Below are 21,118 nucleotides of genomic sequence, written 5' to 3' on the forward strand. Positions count from 1 at the left end.
ATTATCTCACTAACCAGTGCACTCTCAGTGAGCCAATTTACTTTAATACTAATACTCATTTCTGTCTTTTTTCACTTCACTTTAATGTTTTTATATTTTCAAGTTCCTAATGGATTCAATAAAGGTTACATTTTAATAATAACAAAAATTAAGTGCACCACGCATATGACAGCTTTTTGCTATTCCATTTTCAATTTTTTGTCCAGAGGTAGCACACCCCCAACATTCATTTCTAATCGGATTAAGCTATTCTACGATATATAAAAAATCGAAGAGAGTCCTGTGGGATTGCTACCTTCTGTTTCTCCTAAAAGCAGTATACTGTATAAATATGTCTTTGTTCTCTCATTTGTGAAAATATTGGCAAGACTGTCATACTTCACTGGGTTGCCCACTCTCGCCTGATCTTGGAAGTGAAATAGTGAGAGGCCCGGTCAGTACCTAGGATGGAGATCCCTCGGAAATACCAGGTATAATACTAAGCCTAATTTCCGTGCACAAACAGCAAAAGCAAACGGATACTTTTCTATCTATCCTTTTTCATTATAGACAGAGGGCCTGATTCTGGTTCTCTTGCAATAGCAAACTCCTTCTTTACTGGACAAAACAATATGCACTACAGGTGGGGCAGATGTAACTTGTGCAGAGAGAGTTAGGTTTGAGTGTTATTTTGTTTCTGTGCAGAGTAAATACTGGTTGCTTTATTCTTACACTACAATATAGATTTCAGTTTGAAGTACAAACCCCACCCAAATCTAACTTTCTCTGCACATGTTACATCTGCCCCCCCCCCCCCTGTAGTGCACATGGTTTTGTCCATTAAAGAAGAAGTTTGCTTTTGTGAGTGAACCAGAATCAGGCACTCTGACATAATCCGCCACTGGGGACATTTATTCTTATTTATCTGCACTATTAGAGGTATTTGCCTCTCTTATTTGGACTCAAGGAGATGTTGGTTAATTTTTCCCATACATATATATTTCTTTTTTTGTCTTGCTTATAATTGCAGATTTATATAATTGAATCTAATTAAAGGTATATTTTAAATAACCCCCCCCCCCCCCACACCCCTGCCCCCACACATGCGTATTGGAAGTGTGCATAGCCTCTGCAATCCAAAATAGGTTGCAAGGTCCGCAAGTTTTTTTTGTGGGGGTTGACACACATCCTATAAAATGACGCACAAAAACACACAAATTCCTCATTTGCCCCTGCAATAACTGCCCCTGCAATAACCAAGTCCTGTATAGTACTTGGGAGTGTTTCTTATGGAACTGTGGTTCTGTCTGATAAAAAAAAAATATCAATTTAAATGTAGTAGCTTTAAATGTGTGTAAACAGGTTAGTTCCCACAAATCCCAGGATTTTACATTTAGCCAAATTGTAAGGGTGCATACCACGGTGTGTTATGACCAACAGTCGGGATCCCAATGATCAGTATCCCAACATTGGAATCCTGGCTGCTGGTGGAGGGGGGGGGGGGGGGCAAAGAGCAAACAGAAGATATACATAACTTTTAAACAGGCGCTGATGTGTTCTACTCCTATAGTACTTTTCCGCCGTAGGTATGCTCAGGGTACCATACAGAGGGAAAACATTCATATAGTGAAGTACAGTTTGGTACAACAAGATTTTAATGAACACAATACACTTTCTGGTGGGTCACAATCAGATCCTCCAGATATGTGCAGACAAAGCTAAAATTCCAATGTAAAAATAATGTATTTAAAAATCCGTGTGGGAAGTCTCTTTAAATGACTCAAAAAGTGGGGCAATTACCGGATACGGTGGAATTGATTCGCCAGTTCATATAGCGCATGTGAGAATGTCCCGGCGCAAAATTACAGGAGTCAACTCCTTTGTGTCTCGGCGCCTCGCTCCTGAGTCAATCAGATGGTTCTTCCAGACTGACGCGTTTCGACTCCTGCTGGAGTCTTTTTCAAAGTCTCAAATGGCCCATTGTGGGCTTGGTGGCCCACTTCGCTCTCCACAAGTTCTATTCTCCCTCTATGGGGGTCATGAACCCCATCAAGTGAGAAAAGCCCCTGTTGGTCAGGATCCCAATTGTCAAGCAGTTAAATAGTCTGGATTTCGGTATCGGTATACTAACCGTCAGCATCCCAACTGTAGGCGAGTCATTTGGCACCCGCACACCACACAGGTGCTTTTAGTAAGGAGAAGGCCCATGTGCAGACTCTGTCTGGGCCCCCTACTCTCTAGCTGAAAGCACTATAGAATCTAGGAACTAGGGTCACTACGGGACCCTAGTGCTGTCCCAGAATCTGCTGTGCATGTGCATTTCACTGTGGAAAATGGTGGTAAATTGTGACATTTTCCTTGTGATTTCTGCAGCATTGCTGCTACCAATGCGGAACTCTAGTTGGGTAAAATATAGAAAAAAATTAACTGCGGTGTGGGCACCCCTGGACCTCTCACACTGCACCCTTTATAAATATGGCAGTGATACCACACATGGGCCACTATATGCAACACAAATCAAGACTATCAATACCTGTCTAGTGCATCAAAAATGTGTTTTAAGTTTTCAACTTGTATTTAAAAAATAAAATACATGTTTCCACTTTAAGATGTCTAAAAGGATCCTTAAATAGTTTTTGGGCACTAAATCCAGACCATGAGTATTTTATAAATCATTAAAAAATGTTTTGCTTCTCCCACTTAGAGCTATCTGCACCATCAATTACTGTATCCAAGAATGAAGCAAATGAAGGAGATGAAGTAACAGTCACATGCGAGGCTTTAGAAGAGGAACCCCCCTTAGTTTTTTCTTTCTACAAGAAGATTCAGGATGAGAAAAAAGAGGAGTCGAAGAGTGATACCGCCATAGTGACAAAGTCTGCCAAAGCCACATTTGAAATAAAGGCAGGAGAGAGTATTGTGAATTTCGAATGTAGTGTGAAACTGTATGAGATAGATGAGGAATCACCACGTAGTAAACACCAGACTGTGACAGTATTGGGTAGGTATGAGTCACTGCTCTCTGCCCTTATGCATCTTTATAGTATAGCAGTGTATAGTTGGATCAAAAGCCAATAATAACTGGATAAGGGGGGTTATTCTGGGTGACACGCAGCGCTGCTTCATTCACAGCGCTGCGTATCATTTTTTGCCCACCCACCGTTCACATATGCCGCTGCCCCCCATTCACAGTGCGAATTCCCCTACACGGCTGCAAAATGGATGTTTAGAATAAATATCCATTCGCAGCCTAAGGGGAAACACTGACATCATTCGATGGTCGGCGACCATCGAATGATGTGGAAGGTGCACACATATTTAGGTGACTCAGATTTGCATGCACACTCGACAGGAACTGGGAGGGCAGCTGGCATCTGGTGTCAGCTACCCGCCCCTCGCACCCGTGTCATAGGGTTGTTGCCATGGAAATACATAGTGTTTTACTCTGTCGGGAGATGGCTGCGGAAGATTATTGTCAGTTCTGGCTGGTTGGAACAAACACCTGGTACTATCTCAATGACAGTTTTTGGCAACTTTCAGCATTTCAAAGCAAATGGTCAACTGTCATTTGCTCTCATCCATTACCAGGTGTTTGTTCCAACAGCCAGATCTGACAATAAATCTGTAGATGTATGGCCATCTTAGGCATCAATCACATACAATTAAAATATAACAATAATAAAAACACAAATAAAAATCTTTAAATTCAATTGATGTGGTGGTAAGTTAAATGTGCTGCAAAGTTAACTAATGATGCAAAATTGTATGCTTTTCAATACTGCCGAAACGCAGTGTTTAGGTATTTGTGTAATACTTGTTTATCCAGCAGCTGTTAGGAAAATGTGTTACAGATTTTTACAGCGATACAGTCCCTGAAATGCTGTATGTGTAACCTACTGGTGTATGGAGAACACGGGCTGTGTATGTCTTTAGCTTGAGAGCTTGATATCAGTTCAGATACGGGGACTCAGTCCCGGTACATTCAGCTGATGGCCAGGAACTGCTCAATGGCTGCCCCTGCTCGTAGGCTCCATCCTGGACCAGACGTGATTCGCTGACTCCAAGATAAATGGGAAGGGATACAGACAAGGCCAATCACAAGAGAGCAGCCTGAGCTCAGGTCATGTTCACCACAGCTGAGGCATATACAGATGGGGCCGGGCTCTTCTTTGCTGGCGAATAGCCAGAACGTCACCACTGGCGATCCGCCAGCAGCGTGGCTCGCCATCTGACTGAGACGCGCGTGCGTCTCACGCACACGCGCGTCTCAGTTTCCGTCGGCGGGGCGACGGGAACCCTGTCCGTCTCCGCTTCAGGGACATGGACAGGGTTAGGGGGAGTGCGGGGAGGCGGTGGGGACCCCGGGTGACCGCCAACAAGCCGGCAGTGATCCGGGGGAAGCGCCGTCGGAAGGGGACGCGCGCGCATCTTGTGCACGCGCGTCCCCTTTCACTGTACAGATGGCGGGTGGCGGGGGATGGCGGCTGGCATCGCCATCCCCTGCAATGATGAGACCTGCCCCATCTGTAGCTAGAGCAAAGACACACTTGATGGGGGAAATTTACTAAGATCGAATGGGTTTGGATACGCGTATTCGTACCCATTTGATGTCAAACTTGGCTGGTAAATTAGCTTTGTCAAGCTCAACCGAATTCTGGTTTACAAAAGCATACTGTACATCTATAGAACACAGCTGTACATTGCCATGATGTCTATGGTGGTGTCATCTTTCAAACTGCTGAATTCGGCTGGTAATCCTGTCCAAAGTCTCCGAATGCCTCACAGCCATCTCAGCCTGGATGACCCAACGCTTCCTGAAACTAAACATGGCTAAAACTGAACTTCTAATCTTCCATTCCCTGAACATCACCTCTTTTCCCACTATCTTCATCAGCATTGGTGAAACCGAAATCACCTCCATCAACCAAACGCGCTGCCTCTGTGTCATCATTGACTCCTCCCTCTCTTTCACCCCCCCACAATCGTGCTCTCTCACAGTCTTGCCGCTTTCACCTCTGCAACATCTCGCGCAACATTCCTCTCCACTGACGCAACCAAAATTCTCATTCACTCTCTTGACATCTCCCGCCTTGACTACTGCAATATCCTTCTCTCCGTGCTACCTCTCGCCCCTCTCCAATCCATTCTTAATGATGCTGCTAGGCTCATCTTCCTCTCTCGCTGCTCTACATCCGCCTCCCCCTCTGTCTATGTCTTCACTGGCTCCCCATTCCTTTCCGAATTCTCTTTAAACTCACCACCACCTACAGGCTCTCTCCTCCTCCACCGCTCCTTACCTCTCTTCACTTATCTCTATCCCCACTCCCTCCTGTCTTCTTCGCTCCTCCGCTGACTGACGCCTGACCTCTCACCTAAGCACCTCCTCCCACTCCCGTGTCCAAGACTTCTCTCACGCTGCCCCCCTGCACTGGAACAAGCTCCCGCCACCCATCAGTCTTTCTGATTCCCTTACCTCCTTCAAGCGCTTCCTCAAAGCCCACTTTTTCAGACTAGCCTATCCCTCCTCCTCCTAACCTCTTTCACTACTCCTATCCTGCCTACCCTACCCCTCCATCCGTTCCTACTATTCCTATTGTTTTTCGTTCGTCCACCCACCTCCTTTTAGTCTGTTAACTCTTATGAGTAGGGTCCTCCTTCCTCACGTACTCACCCTACCTCATTACCTCACCAGCGCTCCTGCCCTGTTCTTCCCTTACTCTACTTCATCTTCAGTCTCCTCGACAATTTTGACACCTACTTCAGAATTGATACTGATTTTAGTTCTACCAGCTATACCCCTATTTATGCTGTATTTTATCATCACACCCTGTACGTTACCTTGTAATTTGTTTTTATGTTTGCTATGTACGGCGCTGCAGACATTTTGTGGCGCCTTATAAATAAACAAACTACTACTAATTCAGCAAAAAATATGACTTGAAAATGCTCCTCATTTTCCAGGTGTATTTGGCTGAAGCCTGTACGGATCTGTAAAAAAGGTAGAAATTTAAATAAATAATTAAAAAAATGGTGTGGGGTCCCCCCGCCCGGCTATAACCAGCCCTGGGCTCATTGAGACGGTCCTTGTTGCAGAAATACAGTTGAGGAAAAGATGGGGTACCCCTGTATTTCTATAATCAGCACCAGGCTCTTGGGATGGTCCTGGTTCCCAAAATACATTGGACAAAAGGAGTAGGGGTCCCCCTGTATGTCTATAACCAGCACAGGTCTCAAACAGCCAGTGATGTCATGCCACAGCTGGGGGACACTTTATACATAAGGTCCTCAGGCGAAATCATGATCACCCTGGCTGGTTAGCCTGGGCCAGGTCCCCGCCAACCCAGGGCTGTGGTTAGCGGGCTGATGCCATAAAAGTGTAATAATGAGAATAAAGTAGTCGGTTCGCCACCTCAAACTCAATATTTGCAAAAAGAATTAATTATATTCCCCCCAGCCAAGAGTACTTACCAACCTGATGTCTCTATCATTGTTAAGAACTCGATAATCAATCTTACCCCACAACCTTGCTTCCTAGATGTCATCCTTGACTCTGAACTGTCCTTTATTCCACACATTCATCTGTCTTTATATAATTTTATATGCATTTAAAAAAACATATCCAAAATTCAAGATTATTTTACACTGCAAAAACTCTAATCCATGCACTCATTATCTCACGCAGCACCCACCCTATGTCTGTCCTCTAGCCTCCAAACTTCAAGTCACCTCTTCAGGCAAGCCTATCATATTCCGGAACCCCCACATAACCTCCACTAGCATTCATATCTAATTGCATCCCATCAGGACTGTCTTGTGTTTCCCTCTTACTATCCCTATAGATCAGAGCTGGGCAACACCGGCCCTCCAGATGTTAATGAACTACACATCCCAGGATGCTTTGCATTAGTTTTGCTATGTGGCCATGCTGAAACTGATGCAAGGCATGCTGGAATGTGTAGTTCATCAACATCTGGAGGGCCGGTGTTGCCCAGCCCTGCTATAGATTGTAAGCTTGCGAGCAGGGTCCTCCTACCTCCTATATCAATCTGTTTCTACCCAGTTGTTTCATCACTGTTGTTTCCAATTGTAAAGTGCAATGGAATATGCTGCACTATATAAGAAATTGTAAATAAATAAATAAATCTAACTGTCATCACATTATCACATTTATATGTGTCCACATCTAGAAGTGTGCATTATACAAACTCTCCTGTTAGTGTTTTGTTTGTTTGGTTTTTGTTTTTATAATCCACACTGGAATTGCTCTATCCTACAGCTCCATTTACCATTCCCAGAATCGAAGTTTTTCCATCCTTTAACTTTACTGAAGGAAAGAACATGTTGGTGAAATGCTCCATTCAAAGGCGTCCAGAGGAGGTGACCCTCACACTGCAGAATGGAAACCGCATTGTGCAAATCTCCAAAACTGAGAGCTTATCCTATTATCAATTTGCTAGAGTAAATGACACGGGTAACTACATGTGTAAAGCTGAGGGAAGAAGAGTTTCAAAATTCAGCACTGTCATGATAATCATAACAGGTAGAGCAAATATTTATCTTTCCCTATTGAAACAACTGCATTGATCTTTTTTTATGTAAGCTCCGATATGTTAATGACCAGGAAATAAATGTCAGGACACTTCAAGACGGGGACCAACTGTTAAGCTGGGTACACACTGGATGACTTTTTCAATGATTTTGCAGATTCTGATAGATCGGAACAACAAAATGTTCAAATCGTCCATTGTGTACACACTAGGGGCCTGATTCAGACCTGTTTGCTAGGCTGCATATACTAGCAGCCTAGTGAACAGGTAAATGCTACCCACTGTCCCACCGCCGCACCCCCACCGCCTGAAGTCCGCTCGCTAGCATGCGAGTGGATGTGTTCGCATACACATCCACTGGCATGCGGCCGAACGGAAGATAAATAATTGAATGGTTTCTCTTTCATTTGCTAATAAAAGTCAATCCACTCTAGACTGACTTTATTGTGGCCGGAGATTGCCGAATTCAGTGCGGGAGCTGATGTCATGTTATGTCAGCCGCCAGTCCCAAGCAGGCACGTGCGTTTCATGGGTGTGTCGACAAAACCGGTGGGTGCACCCATGAAACCACTGGAAGTCCACCCCCTGCCTGCCCATCCCTTCCTGTAGCAAACGGCCCGGTGAGTGTGGAACTTACCAAAGCCCTTCGCTCCAGGGGTTTGCACATGTGCATTTTCATGTGTGACCATCGGGGACAGGGATGATTTCGACCCGTAACGAGCAGTAGTCATTAACATCCTTCATTGGCCCTGCATGCATGACCCGCGTCATCATTAGCCAGGGCAGCATGGCCCCCACTGTCGCTCTGTGGCTGCTGGCATCAACAAGTGTGTATGCACTTGGTCATGCCAGCTCCCCTGTCAGGCCCTGTTACCTGTGATGTAGCAGGGTGCACACATTGTCTAGTGGGGTGTAGATCATTAGGTCAAAAGTCAATACCGTTGGTGGACAGGCAGAAGGTTGACATTCATTGGGTCGAGAGACTGCATCTGGCTTCACTAAGGCTGAGTAAGGTTATGGATTTTATTGGGGAGGCTGTCCACAGGTAAAATTACCATTGGTTGTAATCCCATGAATAGGTGTTTGGGACCCACTTTGTGGTCAGGACCCACAGTTCGTGAAGCGCTGGTCTAAATGATCAAATGGACCATTCACATACTGTAGGTGCTTGGTCAGCTTTACCTTGACAAAGTGTTGTTATAACTGTGGAATAACTGCAAACATTTCTGAATACTTTAGCGGTCTATGTTGCATACTGCATTGCTGCTTCTACTACCTACCTAATTCAGTAACCTGTGTAGTTACTGCCCTTTCCCCAACACTTAAAATTCAATTAAAGAAATGCCGAAAATGTATATTATAGAATTGACTATATAATATTTGAATAATATATTTTGTCATGATTTTTTTACCTTTAATTTTCTTTCAATGGAAATGAAAATGGTAATTCAAATTATTTACAGAACTGTTTCCAAGACCAAGTCTAAAGCTACATACATCTAGCAAGAACATCAAAGAAGGTGACAACTTTTCTCTGGAATGTTCCGTTTCTGACTTACCACCAGAGGTTTCAAATAAAGAGGCGTCTTATGTCATAAAAAATAATGGAGTAAAAACAAATGTAAAAAAAGGAGAAAAGCTCCAAATAACAGCAAAAGAAAATAGCAGCGGAGACTACTTCTGTGAACTCACAATATCCAACATCACAAAAACTAGTAATTCAGTGCCGATCCAGGTTTATGGTGAGTACTGAGACTTGTGTATCTGACAATTATCTTAAATTAAATACTGTAGATAAGGGACTCTGCTTTATCATCTATCTATATGTCTAGTGTCTATGAGTCTCCGAAACACTGACATCTGCTGGCAGAGAGTAAAACTACATCTCTTTCTCACACATGCACAAACACAGAAGGTAGCAGACTAGCTTTCGGAGCTTTTTCTTTAAGCGGTATTACTAGTTAAAACATAATAACATAGTAGCATAGTTTGTGAGGTTGAAAAAAGACATTATAGTCCATCAAGTTCCTGCGGTGTAAATGACCCAAATGAGGTTACTGTCTATTCATTATAAAGAGTCCCCATTATAAGGAGTCCCCAATGAGCCAAAGTCGCTGTCCAAACAGAGTCCACTATAGTACATTATAATTAATGATTATAGCCCTGGATACTATTTTCTGCTAAAAATTTGTCCAGCCATTTTTTAATTTTTCAGTTGAATCTGCCATCACAACCTTCCCTGGCAGAGTATTCCATATCTTATGTGCACTTACTGTAAAGAAGTCTTTCTTACATTGGCTGAGAATACATTTTTTAAAGTAGTAAAATTAGAACCATGAAATACCATAAACACATTTTTAACGCTTTTTCACATAAGGAATTTTCAATATTTAATTACTGCCAGTGTTCCCAGGGTTTGCATGGGTTTCCTCTGAAGGTGATAGGGAATGTCAATGGGGAATATTCAGACCTGATAGCATGGCTGCAAATTCGGAAACAGTTATTGATAGCCTGCGCATGCGTATGGCTCATAGCGTGCATGCATAAAGCAGTCCTGCTTTTCCTACTTTTTTTTATCGATGGCGTTCGCAAGTTGATTGACAGGAAGCCGGCATTTGTGTGTGGGAAAACGCAGGTGTACCCAAGTGTTTGAGGGGAAGTTGTGTGATGTCAGCTACAGCCCCGATCCAATTGATTCTATCGCAGGTGCCAAGTTAGTCCTGGGCTACGCACAGACTGTACACGCTAGAAAAATCATTCAATGGTGAGCAGCGTATGGATTTTCTGCTGATAGCCGATCCAGCTACTTTTTGCAAGCTGTGCTAAGAAAATTCCAATGCCTTCACGTGGCAGCTTTTCACTCAGACTGGGCAGCGGCTATCTAATTACAAGGTGATCGCAGAGTGCAGTGATCAGTGATAACCCCCATATGTACTGTTCTAAGCCTGGGAGTGGGATATAAAAGGAAATTTTAATTATCGCGTTAACGTTGCAACATCATAATGGTGACAATATTTTTATATCGTGTTAACGCGGGGGAAGCAGCGCAGAGTCTCTCAGCATTACAGAGACCCTCCAAAAATGGCCACAGAGAAGACAGACGCTAGAGGTCCTCTTGCACCTCTATCACTCTGACAGATGCTAGAGGTGCAGCCATTTTTGAAGGGGGGCAGGGACTCTGTAATGCTGACAGAGACTCGGCATCGCAACCACTCTGCATCTCCGTGGCACCACTTTTCTCCGCCTGCTTGTCCCAGCATTTAACTCCCCCTGGGCAACGTGCATTCAAATCCCCCTTGGCTATAAGCATTTAACCCCCCTGACAACAAGCATGTAATCCCCCTTGGCAATGAGCATAAAACACCCTATGGCAATGAGCATGCAATCCTAAATGGCATAGAGCATACAACCCCCTTGCAACAAGCATGTAATCCCCCTTGGCAATGAGCATGGAACCCTTGGTAACGAGCATGTAGGTAAGCGGCACCTATGTGGCATAATGTGTGATGGCATTACAGTGTGTGGCATAATGTGTAACGGGCATAACAGTATGTGGCAGGCATTATAGTGTGTGGCTCTACCTGACTGCACTGTGATTCCGAGGGACTGTGCAGACTCCCTCTCATTCTGGGGACACCAAATCTCCCATATAGTCAGGAAAGTGAATTCATTTTTGAATTTTGTGCCTAACAATGCAATTAAATGCAATTAATGATAGAGAATCATGTGATTAATCAGATTAAAAGTTTTAATTGTTGCCCAGCACTATTAAAAACTTGTTGCATATTAATAAGGGCCGAGCCATACATAGAGGAGCAGGGGGTCCAGTTCAGTGGAACCCACTGCACCACAAGGAGCATGCACACGGGCTCCTATGTGGCCGCCCACACATTAGAAGCAGGTAGGGGTAGGACCAGATGGCAGGACTAACGGATTTCGTGAAGAACACATACATTACAATGTATGTGTTCACACAGTGTGGCTGTGTAACACTAGAAATCCGGTCGGCAGTGGCCGGATCCTGTTCTGCAGGATCCGGCCACACTGCTGTATGTGGCCTTCCACTTCCTCCTTGCGTCCAAGCCCAATGGTCCTGCAGCCTGTCTGTTCCTAACTGTCATTTTTCAACACATGACATTTAGTTGATTGGCTGAAGCACCTTTTATTATTCGCAACAAGAATTAAATAGCTAAAACTCATTGATAAATGTGTCCCAAAGTACCAACCAAGCAGCCCCTGACTGTCATTTTTTAAAACAGTCTGCAACATGACAGTTAGGAGCTGGTATGTTATTTCTGTCTATATTATCTCTCTACAATGCTTAGTGCATATACTTAATACACATATTCCTCCCCATTAGACTGCTGCAATAGGTTTTTTGAAGGACTGATGATTAAACGTCAACTTTACAGTGCTACAAAATATTGTGATGATATAAATAATATTCTCTGTGGAAATATAATTATGTTTTTGGTGAAGTGGTCTCTATCCCAACACATTCCGCTGAAATTTGATTTGTTGTCTGATCTCATTGATTAGGTTCTCTCTATTAGGTTCTACCTGGGATTTATAACCTCCAGATGTAAATAAATAAGGGCTAAACCACCACAGGGAGAGCTGACAGTAGAGCTGATGATGGGGCATGGGGCAAATATTGTCATTTGATTTTTTTTTATGATTACTTTTTGTATGAAACTACTTTAAACAGAACAAACAGTGTTATACTTTATAATGAAAAAACATATACTCCATTCAGTTTTCTGTTCTCTGTGATATTGTTTTTATCTGTATTCTTTCAACTCTTCATTGTTTGCTATTCCCTCAGCTCCAGTAACCAAGCCATATCTCATATTGAAAATCAAAGATAATAGGACGGTGGTACCGGGAGATACCTTAGAACTGGCTTGCAAATCACATAATGGGACTCCTCCTATAATATACTCCCTGTATCGGGGAGATGACTTACTTCAGACAAAGAGGGTGAACAACAACATGGAAGCTAACTTTCTAGTGAATGTAACCAAGCCAAATGACTCAGGACAGTACCAATGTCATGCAGCCAACAGGAATGAAAAGTCAGTGGAGAACAGCAACATTGTAAATATCACTGTAATCAGTAAGTTTTACAAACACTGAAAATTTTGAAAACACTTAACACAGTAAGCAAAGGACAGGCTATAACGTATAGAGAAAGGCTATGTTTGTATGAGGTTTAGAAATGTAGGAAAGGCAAGATTTGTAGTTAAAATCATTAATCTTGAAATGTTTTTAATTAATGAAGAAACTATGGATTTGGCCACTTTGTATTTGGCTCTGACTGGATAAAGGAAATGTTTTTGTCTGCTCCAAGGGCCTTATTTTGGTTCATTCTTTCTGACAAAATCCTTCTTAGATGGGCAAAACCATGTGCACTGCAGGTGGGGCAGGTGCTACTTGTGCAGAGAGAATTAGATTTGGGTGGGGTTTTACTTCAAAGTGAGATCTATATTGCAGTGTAAAAATAAAGCAGTCAGTATTTTCCCTGCACAGAAACAAAATTACTCACCCAAATCTAATTCTCTCTGCACATGTTACATCTGCCCCCCCCCCCCCTGCAGTGCACATGGTTTTGTCCATCTAAGAAGGATTTTGTCAGAAAGAATGAACCAAAATAAGGCCCCAAGTGTCATGCCATATTATATAGGGCTTAATCTATGGTATATGCCCTCTGTGTAGAATGTGAGGCATAAACCCAGCAGCCACACTGACCTGTGGAGTGCCCCTTGGCCCCGTCCTATGCAGAGCCTATGCAGTTCTCTGTACTTCCTAGGAAGCTGAGCAATGATCTGAGCAATGAACTGTACTTTTCCCATCCCACGGCAAAAAATTGAGGAGTGAAGATACAGAAGATGCTCTTGAGCTTTAAGGTAGTGTAAATGCATGTTCCATGGATGTGCTTTTTTGGTGGCTGATGGGGAACACCCTCAATGGGGATTTTCACTTCTTCATCGTAGGAAGTGGTATGTGTGCACCCTTTATACATCGCTATCCAAAAGCTCATTGGGATTCCAATCCGGTGTTGACATCCTTACAGTATCCTCCTTGTGAATCTATGGATTCAGTTAAGTTAAAGTTATTTACCAGGGATACAGTTTCTCTTTAGCTAACCATGGATATCTTTGAGCTGGTGGCTGTCCAGTGTAGGTCTCCGTATGTCAAATCTCTTCACTGGGCTGCTATTTCCATCTGGCCTTAGACCTTCTGGTCTACTATAATCAACTACAAGATAGATTGGTCAGCTTCCAAGCAGACCATTTCTTGGTGAATTATAAATTTCTAAGGCTCTTATTGGTGCAAGTATGCCTATTACTTAAAAAGATGGCACATTATACCAGAATGGCTGAGCAGCATTGTTAGGCATTCAACTAGTCCATGGCCCATACATATTCAACATTTTTGCATCCAAAGATGCGAGTCCAACCCGGGTTGTTGAAAACAGGGATGGAACCAGTTACTAGGTGCCATAGCTAAATTGGGGAGCACGGACCATGCCCCCTTCCAAAAAAATCCACTGCATTTATACCGCTTTCAGACAGCAGCGGCTGAATAGCGCAGCAATTACCCAGCTTTTGAAGAACCGGCCGCTGCTGTCAGACCCCCCTTATACAGGAGAGCAAATCTCCATGTCTAAAATTTAGACCCGGAGATTTGCTCTATTACATGGGGTTTTCTCCTGTGTGAAAAGGTTGATCCAGATCTTAAACTCCGGGTCCCAACCCTGGTCATTTGCAGGGTCGGAGACCCGAAGTTTAAGATCCTGATCGACCCTTTCACACAGAGAAATAACCCATGTGTTTAATGAAATTCCCGGTGGAACTGCTTTACCCGGGAATTTCATTTTCTGTGTGAAAGGGGTATAAGTAATTTTTTTGCGTGTATTTTATATAAATAAAACACCATTTTATACAAAAGATACTAACAAAGCGTATAACTAAAGCCCAGTTTAAATCAATGTAGCAGAGTAGATATGAGAGTTTGTGGATGAAGTAGTTGGTTTGATGATAGAAAGATCTAGAAGTGGAGGAAATATAATAAGGTTAATAAGAAGTGAAGGTGGTAGGTAGTCATTGTAATGTGCATCGACACCGCTTTGCCTCCATGTATGACTATTCTGGTGTGCGGTAAATGCAATGCTCCCCTGTTTATATAAGTGCTGCTTTATAAAAGACAGCACTCAGGTATATGGTCCAATGTATAAACGATCAGCCGTGCTGACCCTTACAACCCCTACAATTATTGATTTCGACAGATGCAGGTGTCATTGTCCCATCACCACAGCAGGGATGGGTACCAGATCTGGGCTGCATATTAGATCTTATGCGAGTAGCAGGATCTCACACATGAGCACTGGTGCAATCCGGGCAGAGGGACACAGCATGTCAGCACTAAGCTGATGTTCAATGTGCTGTAGTGGGGGAGTATATGTCAGCATACTGCACATGTGATAAAGAAAGAAATAGGTACGATGCGTCTAGTACATTACAAGCAGATTTATGTGATAATGTCACAATGTAATAAAAAGTTTTACTAAGGTGTGTAAAGGCCCATAGACACTGGGTGAAAGCTGCTAAGTTTACTCGATTGAGCTGCTTTCAGCTCGAAATCTACCCAGCGTGTACGGGGCAGCAGTGAGCAGTGATGCCTGCTCCCACATCATTGCTGACCCAGCCACTCATCTCCTGGTATTACCAGCAGATGAGCAACGGGGTGGATGGCTTTCCATAGCGTCCTGTTATGGAAAAAGTCATCCTCCTCTGGGAAAATCGCTAAAATGGTCGAAAATCGCTTAGTGTGTATGCACTGAGTGATTTTCAGCCCAGCGATTTTCCCCATCATCGTTATCCATACACGCTGGGCAAAAACACCCACTGTGTATAGACCTTAAGAGAGAGTAAATTAACAGAAGATAATTAAGGAAAATGTGAATACAGACCTCAAACTGAGATATGTAAAATGCTTAGTGGATACTGCCTATTAATAGCTTGCTTGTTTTTAATATTGGATGGTCCACATTTTATTGTTTTTCTAGCCATCTGAGACATTCACTTGCCATGAGTGACTTTCTTGTGCCCATTGTCTTTTGCCTGTAGTTCCTGTTGAGGATGTGAGCCTCAAAATCATCCCACAAGATGGTGAAGTGGAAGAGGGGAGTGAATTATCCTTGGTGTGTGGGGTGAAGAATGGAACTTTTCCAATCGACTTCCGCTTTTATGTCCAGAAAGGAAGCAATAATATTTTGCTCAATATGACAACAAACCAAAACATAAACCATACTTCCTTTATGGTCCAGTCATTCAGCAATAAAGATGATGGAGCTTATTTCTGTGAGGCATCCAATAGAGCCAACAAGGGCATCAAGAGCAAATCTATGGAAGTCAAAGGTCAGATATTAATAACTATAATTATTTGTTGATAACTCCATATGAGTCATTTGTTGTTTTTGTATGAGGTTGTATTGAACTCCATGGCTATAAGTTTTTAGTTTTGAACACATATGTACATGGTAACTCAGTTTATCTTCTATGTAATGCACTGTTCACTTTTCAACATAGTCCCCATCCCTTTTCCTTGCATGTGCGCCAACGCTTGACGAGTCGGGCAAACCCGTCGGAGAAGAAAGCTGGTGGTTGTTGTCGACACCATGACCAAATTACAGCTTTCACCTGGTCATCAGAGTTGTAGTGTTGACCCTCAAGGTGCTCTTTCATCTTTGGGAAGAGGTAAAAGTCGCAGGGCGAAAGGTCGGGGCTGTACAACGGGTGTGACCGAACCTCCTTAAACTGCAGGCACTGCAACCCTTTACCCAAAGATGAAAGAGCACCCTTAGGTGTTAGGTTAACATAAAAATCACTAATAGGGACAGAAAACAGTAAAAAATCAATTGTTTCCGCAAAGTTGACATAACATCAGTATCATAACCTCATCTCCTCTCTATCTTTGTTTCCCATGTGTCTCTTTGCCACTGTAATCTCCCTCCACTGCCCACCCTCTCCTGGCTTCTGTCTTCCACTACTGAAATTGCTCTCACAAAAGTCTGCAATGACCTTCACGCTGCCATATGCAGGAGACACTATTCTCTGCTTATTCGCCTTAACCTATCTGCTGCTTTTGAGTATATGGACCACCCTCTCCTCCTACAAATGTTTATATCCTTTAGTCTATGTGCTACTGTCCTCTACTGGCTGTCCTCCTACTTCTCTCACTGCTCCTTCTCTGTTCCCTCTCATGACTCTACCGCTTTCGCACTTTCCTTAACAGTAGGTGTCTACCAAGGTTCTGTTCTTGGACTTTCATTTTTCTCTCTCTATAGGTCCTCTTTAGGTGAGCTCTGTCGCACGTTTGACAAATCTACCTTTCCTCTCCTGACCTCTCTCTCTATAATAATCATATTTCCAGCTGTCTCTCTGCTATCTCTTCTTAGTTGTCCCACTGCTCTTTTTAAACGTAACATGTTTAAGACTGAGCTGTTCATCATCCCTCCCTCCTGCATAACCTCACCTCCCACAATTTCACTCTATTGATGGTAAAACTAGCTCCTCTAGCCATCAAGAATGCTGTGTTGGAGTTATCCTTGATTCCTCCAACTCCTTCAAACCACACATTCAGTACCTTTCGCATCCTATCGCTTCCATCTCAAAAATATTTCCAGGTTCAGACTCTTTCTCCCTGGATGCTAATAAGACCCTCAGCCACTCACTGATCATCCCTGTGCTTGTACTACTGTTATCACCTATTTGGCCTTCCTGACACATACCTCTCCCCACTGCAAACTATCCTCAATGCCGCTGACTGGCTTATCCTCCTGTCCAAACATACTATGTCCACCTCCCCTCTAATACAAGCCCTTCACTGGCTCCCATTCCCCTTCTGAATCCATTCAAGCTTCTCACACTCACAAAGCCCGCGCCCATTCCTCTCCCACTTGCATATCTGACCTTGTATCCCTTTACATTCCCACCCATCCTCTTCGCTTTACAAATACTGTACATGCTACCTTTCTTGCCAACTGATTACTTCCTCCCATCCCTGCATCCAATATTATGGCTGATTTTAGCTATCAGACTCACCACCTCTCTACAAAACTTTAAATGGGCTCTCAATAACTAATTCTTCATTAAACTCAGCCATTTCTCTTCCTATTCCTCATCACTTCTAACCTATCTCTGTCACCCCTTTCCTTCAGAATGTAAGCGCTCATGAGCTGGGCCATCTCCCCTCATGTGCATTTCTTCTATTACACTTTTTTTTACCTAATATTTCCTACAATGGCACCAAGCTATTGTTTTCTGATAACTTGATTGTTTAAGTATCCTGTTAGGAACATATTGTTGAATTTGTGAATGTTGAGAAAATATACTGCACCGTATAAGTAAAGAAATAATGGGTTTGGGTATAATTACAGTAGTAATGAATATATGGGCAATTTATACAACAAAAAAACTCCAGCATATTGTAAAGCAAAAAAACTCCAGCATATTGTAAATCCTCTGGGATCTTCCCCTCCTCCTTCAAACACGCTCTTGTCTCCTCATTTCTCAAAAAAACAAATCTGGATCCCAATTCTCCATCCAACTACAGGCCCATCTCCCTCCTCCCTTTTGCCTCAAAGCTCCTAGAACGTCTGTCCTATAATCGTCTCCTAAGCCACCTTACTGCTAACTCCATTCTAGACCCCCTCCTATCCGGGGAACGCCCTTTACATTCACTGAAACTGCCCTGACCAGAGTCACTAACGATCTACTATCGGCTAAATCCAAAGGCCTCTTCTCTATCCTCATCCAGCTTGATCTGTCGGCTGCCTTTGACACTGTTGACCACCCTCTCCTGCTCAACACCCTTCCGCTCCATTGGCATCACTGGCACAGTCTTCTCCTGGTATACCTCATACCTCTCCGATCGCTCCTTCTCCATCTCCACTCCGTGCTCCTCCTCTCCTATTACCCCGCAGCCAGTCGGTGTTCCCCAAGGGTCAGTCCTTGGCCCTCTTCTCCCTCTACAACACCTCTCTGGGCACCCTAACCAGCTCCTACGGCTTCCATTACCACCTATATGATGTTGATACCCTAATCTATCTCTCCTCCCCTGACCTATCCCCATCACTCCTGTCAAAGGTCTCTGAATGCCTCAGGGCCATCTCAGCCTATGTGACCCAACACTTCCTGAAACTAAACATGGCTAAAACTGAACTTCTAATCTTCCATCCCCCGAACATCCCCTCTTCTCCCACCATCAGCATTGGTGAAACCGAGATCACCTCCACCGACAAAACACCCTGCCTCTGTGTCATCATTGACTCCTCCCTCTCTTTTACCCCCCACATTCGTGCTCTCTCACAGTCTTGCCGCTTTCACCTCCGCAACATCTCACGCATCAGACCATTCCTCTCCACTGACGCGTCCAAAATTCTCATTCACTCTCTTGTCATCTCCCGCCTTGACTACTGCAACATCCTTCTCTCCAGGCTACCTCTCGCCCACCTCGCCCCTCTCCAATCCATTCTTAATGCCGCTGCTAGGCTCATCTTCCTCTCCCACCTCTCTACCTCCGCGTCCCCCTCTGTCTATCTCTTCACTGGCTCCCCATTCCTTTCAGAGTTCTCTTTAAACTCCTCACCACCACCTACAAGGCTCTCTCCTCCTCCACCGCTCCTTACCTCTCTTCACTGATCTCTAGCCACACTCCCTCCCGTCCTCTTTGCTCCGCCGCCAACCTCTCACCTAATCACTTCCTCCCACTCCCGTGTCCAAGACTTCTCTTGCGTTGCCCCCCTACACTGGAACAACCTCTCATCAGGCTTTCTGATTTCCATACCTCCTTCAAGCGCTCCCTCAAAACCCACTTCTTCCGACTAGCCTATCCCTCCTCCTCCTAACCTCTTTCGCTCCTGCTATCCTGCCTACCCTACGCCTCCATCCGTACCCATCCGTTCCTACTTATCCTATTGTTTTTCGTTCGTCCACCCACCTCCTTTTAGTCTGTTAACTCTCATGAGTAGGGCCCTTCTTCCTCACCCTACTCACCCTACCTCTTTACCTCACCAACGCTCCTGCCCTGTTCTTCCCTTCCTCTACTTCATCTTCAGTCTCCTCGACAATTTTGACACCTACTTCAGAATTGATACTGATTTTAGTTCTGCCAGCTATACCACTATTTATGCTGTATTTTATCATCACACCCTGTACGTTACCTTGTAATTAGTTTTTATGTTTGCTATGTATGGTGCTGCGGACACTTTGTGGCGCCTTATAAATAAACAAACTATTACTACTATAAAGGTAAGTTGAATGTTAATTAAAATACGTAAGAATATTTGCCTTAGAACAGTCCAGAAGGAGAATGGGTACTTGTGTAGTTTCACGGCGCCAACATGGCGCCGTGCTACTTCCGGTTTTTACGCTAAGCAAACTATCTAAAATAAATAACTTAACTCCATGCCAACATGGATAGTTTATACCCCCACTATCCATGTTGGCATGGAGTTGATTTTAGATAGCGTGGCGAGGGTAGCGAGCCACTGAGCCCGCAGCATGGGACTCAGATGCACGGCGCCATGCTGGCGCCGTGAAACTACACAAGTACCAGAGAATGAGACTATTTGTATATGAATGATACTTGCTAGTTGACTTCTTAACATACCATGAAATATGGATAACCTAATTCTCCTTTAAGCTTAAATTATTTGGCAACTAAATGAATGAATCAGGTTAAATTTAACTTTCAGTCTTTTTATGACAACAGTTTATAATTTCAATTCAAGAGTAAGATATTTGTAGCCGGGATCTCATTGTTGTGTCTCTGCTTTCAGCCGTTCTGGCCACCTGGAAGAAAGTGGTCATCGCTGCCTTTACCATTCTGATTATTGTGGGCGCAATAGCAATTGTTCTGTACTTATACATGGACAAGAAGAAAAAAGGTAACACACCTTTCTCCTATTTACGGAGAATCATTAGTTTTTGTGGAGTGTATCTATCAACAATATATCTGAATCTTGTTTCATAATGATATACAGGAATCAAACTTCAGCTTTAGGTATTGTGCCTATCTACTGCTATGTTTGACATGTAACAAAAGTGAGAATAGCTTTTAAATGTGACTGTGACTAGTATCAGAGCATCCTTTGTTATTCAACTGTACAAGTTTAAAAGTGGGAGGCAGTGGCGTAACTAGATATATGTGGGCCCCATACCAAAAGTTTGTAAAGGCCACTATTAATCACCTAAAGCTGAAAAAAATATACAGCACATGATACTTTGACAGGCAAAGTGGGCCCCTCTCAGCTCTGGGCCCCATAGCAGCTGCACCCTCTGCACCTATGGTAGTTATGCCCTTGGTGGGAGGGGATACCAACATCAATTTACTTTAATAATCACAGTAAAGATCATTTAAGAAGTGTGAAGTGTGCTGATCATTTGACTGTATGATAATGTTTCATTGTGATTATCATTGTATTAGTGAGGACAGCACACTGTGGGGCTTAAGTTAATATTTGGTGGAAATAGGTGTTTTCTGGGGGTAATCACAAATACAGTATTAAGGGTCCTCAGATGTGCACT

At 43.5% G+C, this 21,118-nt stretch overlaps 1 protein-coding gene across 2 annotated transcripts in view; it reads left to right on the forward strand.

The window, feature by feature from the left end:
* PECAM1 (platelet and endothelial cell adhesion molecule 1) overlaps window positions 1-21,118 on the forward strand; it is a 73,055-nt gene that overhangs the window by 25,759 nt on the left and 26,178 nt on the right. For both annotated transcript variants that reach the window (XM_083148158.1, XM_083148157.1), the window contains exons 4-9: window positions 2,684-2,980; window positions 7,256-7,519; window positions 8,990-9,268; window positions 12,352-12,642; window positions 15,656-15,946; window positions 20,371-20,478. In XM_083148158.1, coding sequence (XP_083004284.1) covers window positions 2,684-2,980; window positions 7,256-7,519; window positions 8,990-9,268; window positions 12,352-12,642; window positions 15,656-15,946; window positions 20,371-20,478 — 1,530 coding nt within the window. The remainder of the gene's footprint in view (window positions 1-2,683; window positions 2,981-7,255; window positions 7,520-8,989; window positions 9,269-12,351; window positions 12,643-15,655; window positions 15,947-20,370; window positions 20,479-21,118) is intronic.

This window comes from Crinia signifera, chromosome 6 (genome assembly GCF_055691185.1).
Source record: "Crinia signifera chromosome 6, ASM5569118v1, whole genome shotgun sequence".
NCBI lineage: Eukaryota > Metazoa > Chordata > Amphibia > Anura > Myobatrachidae > Crinia > Crinia signifera.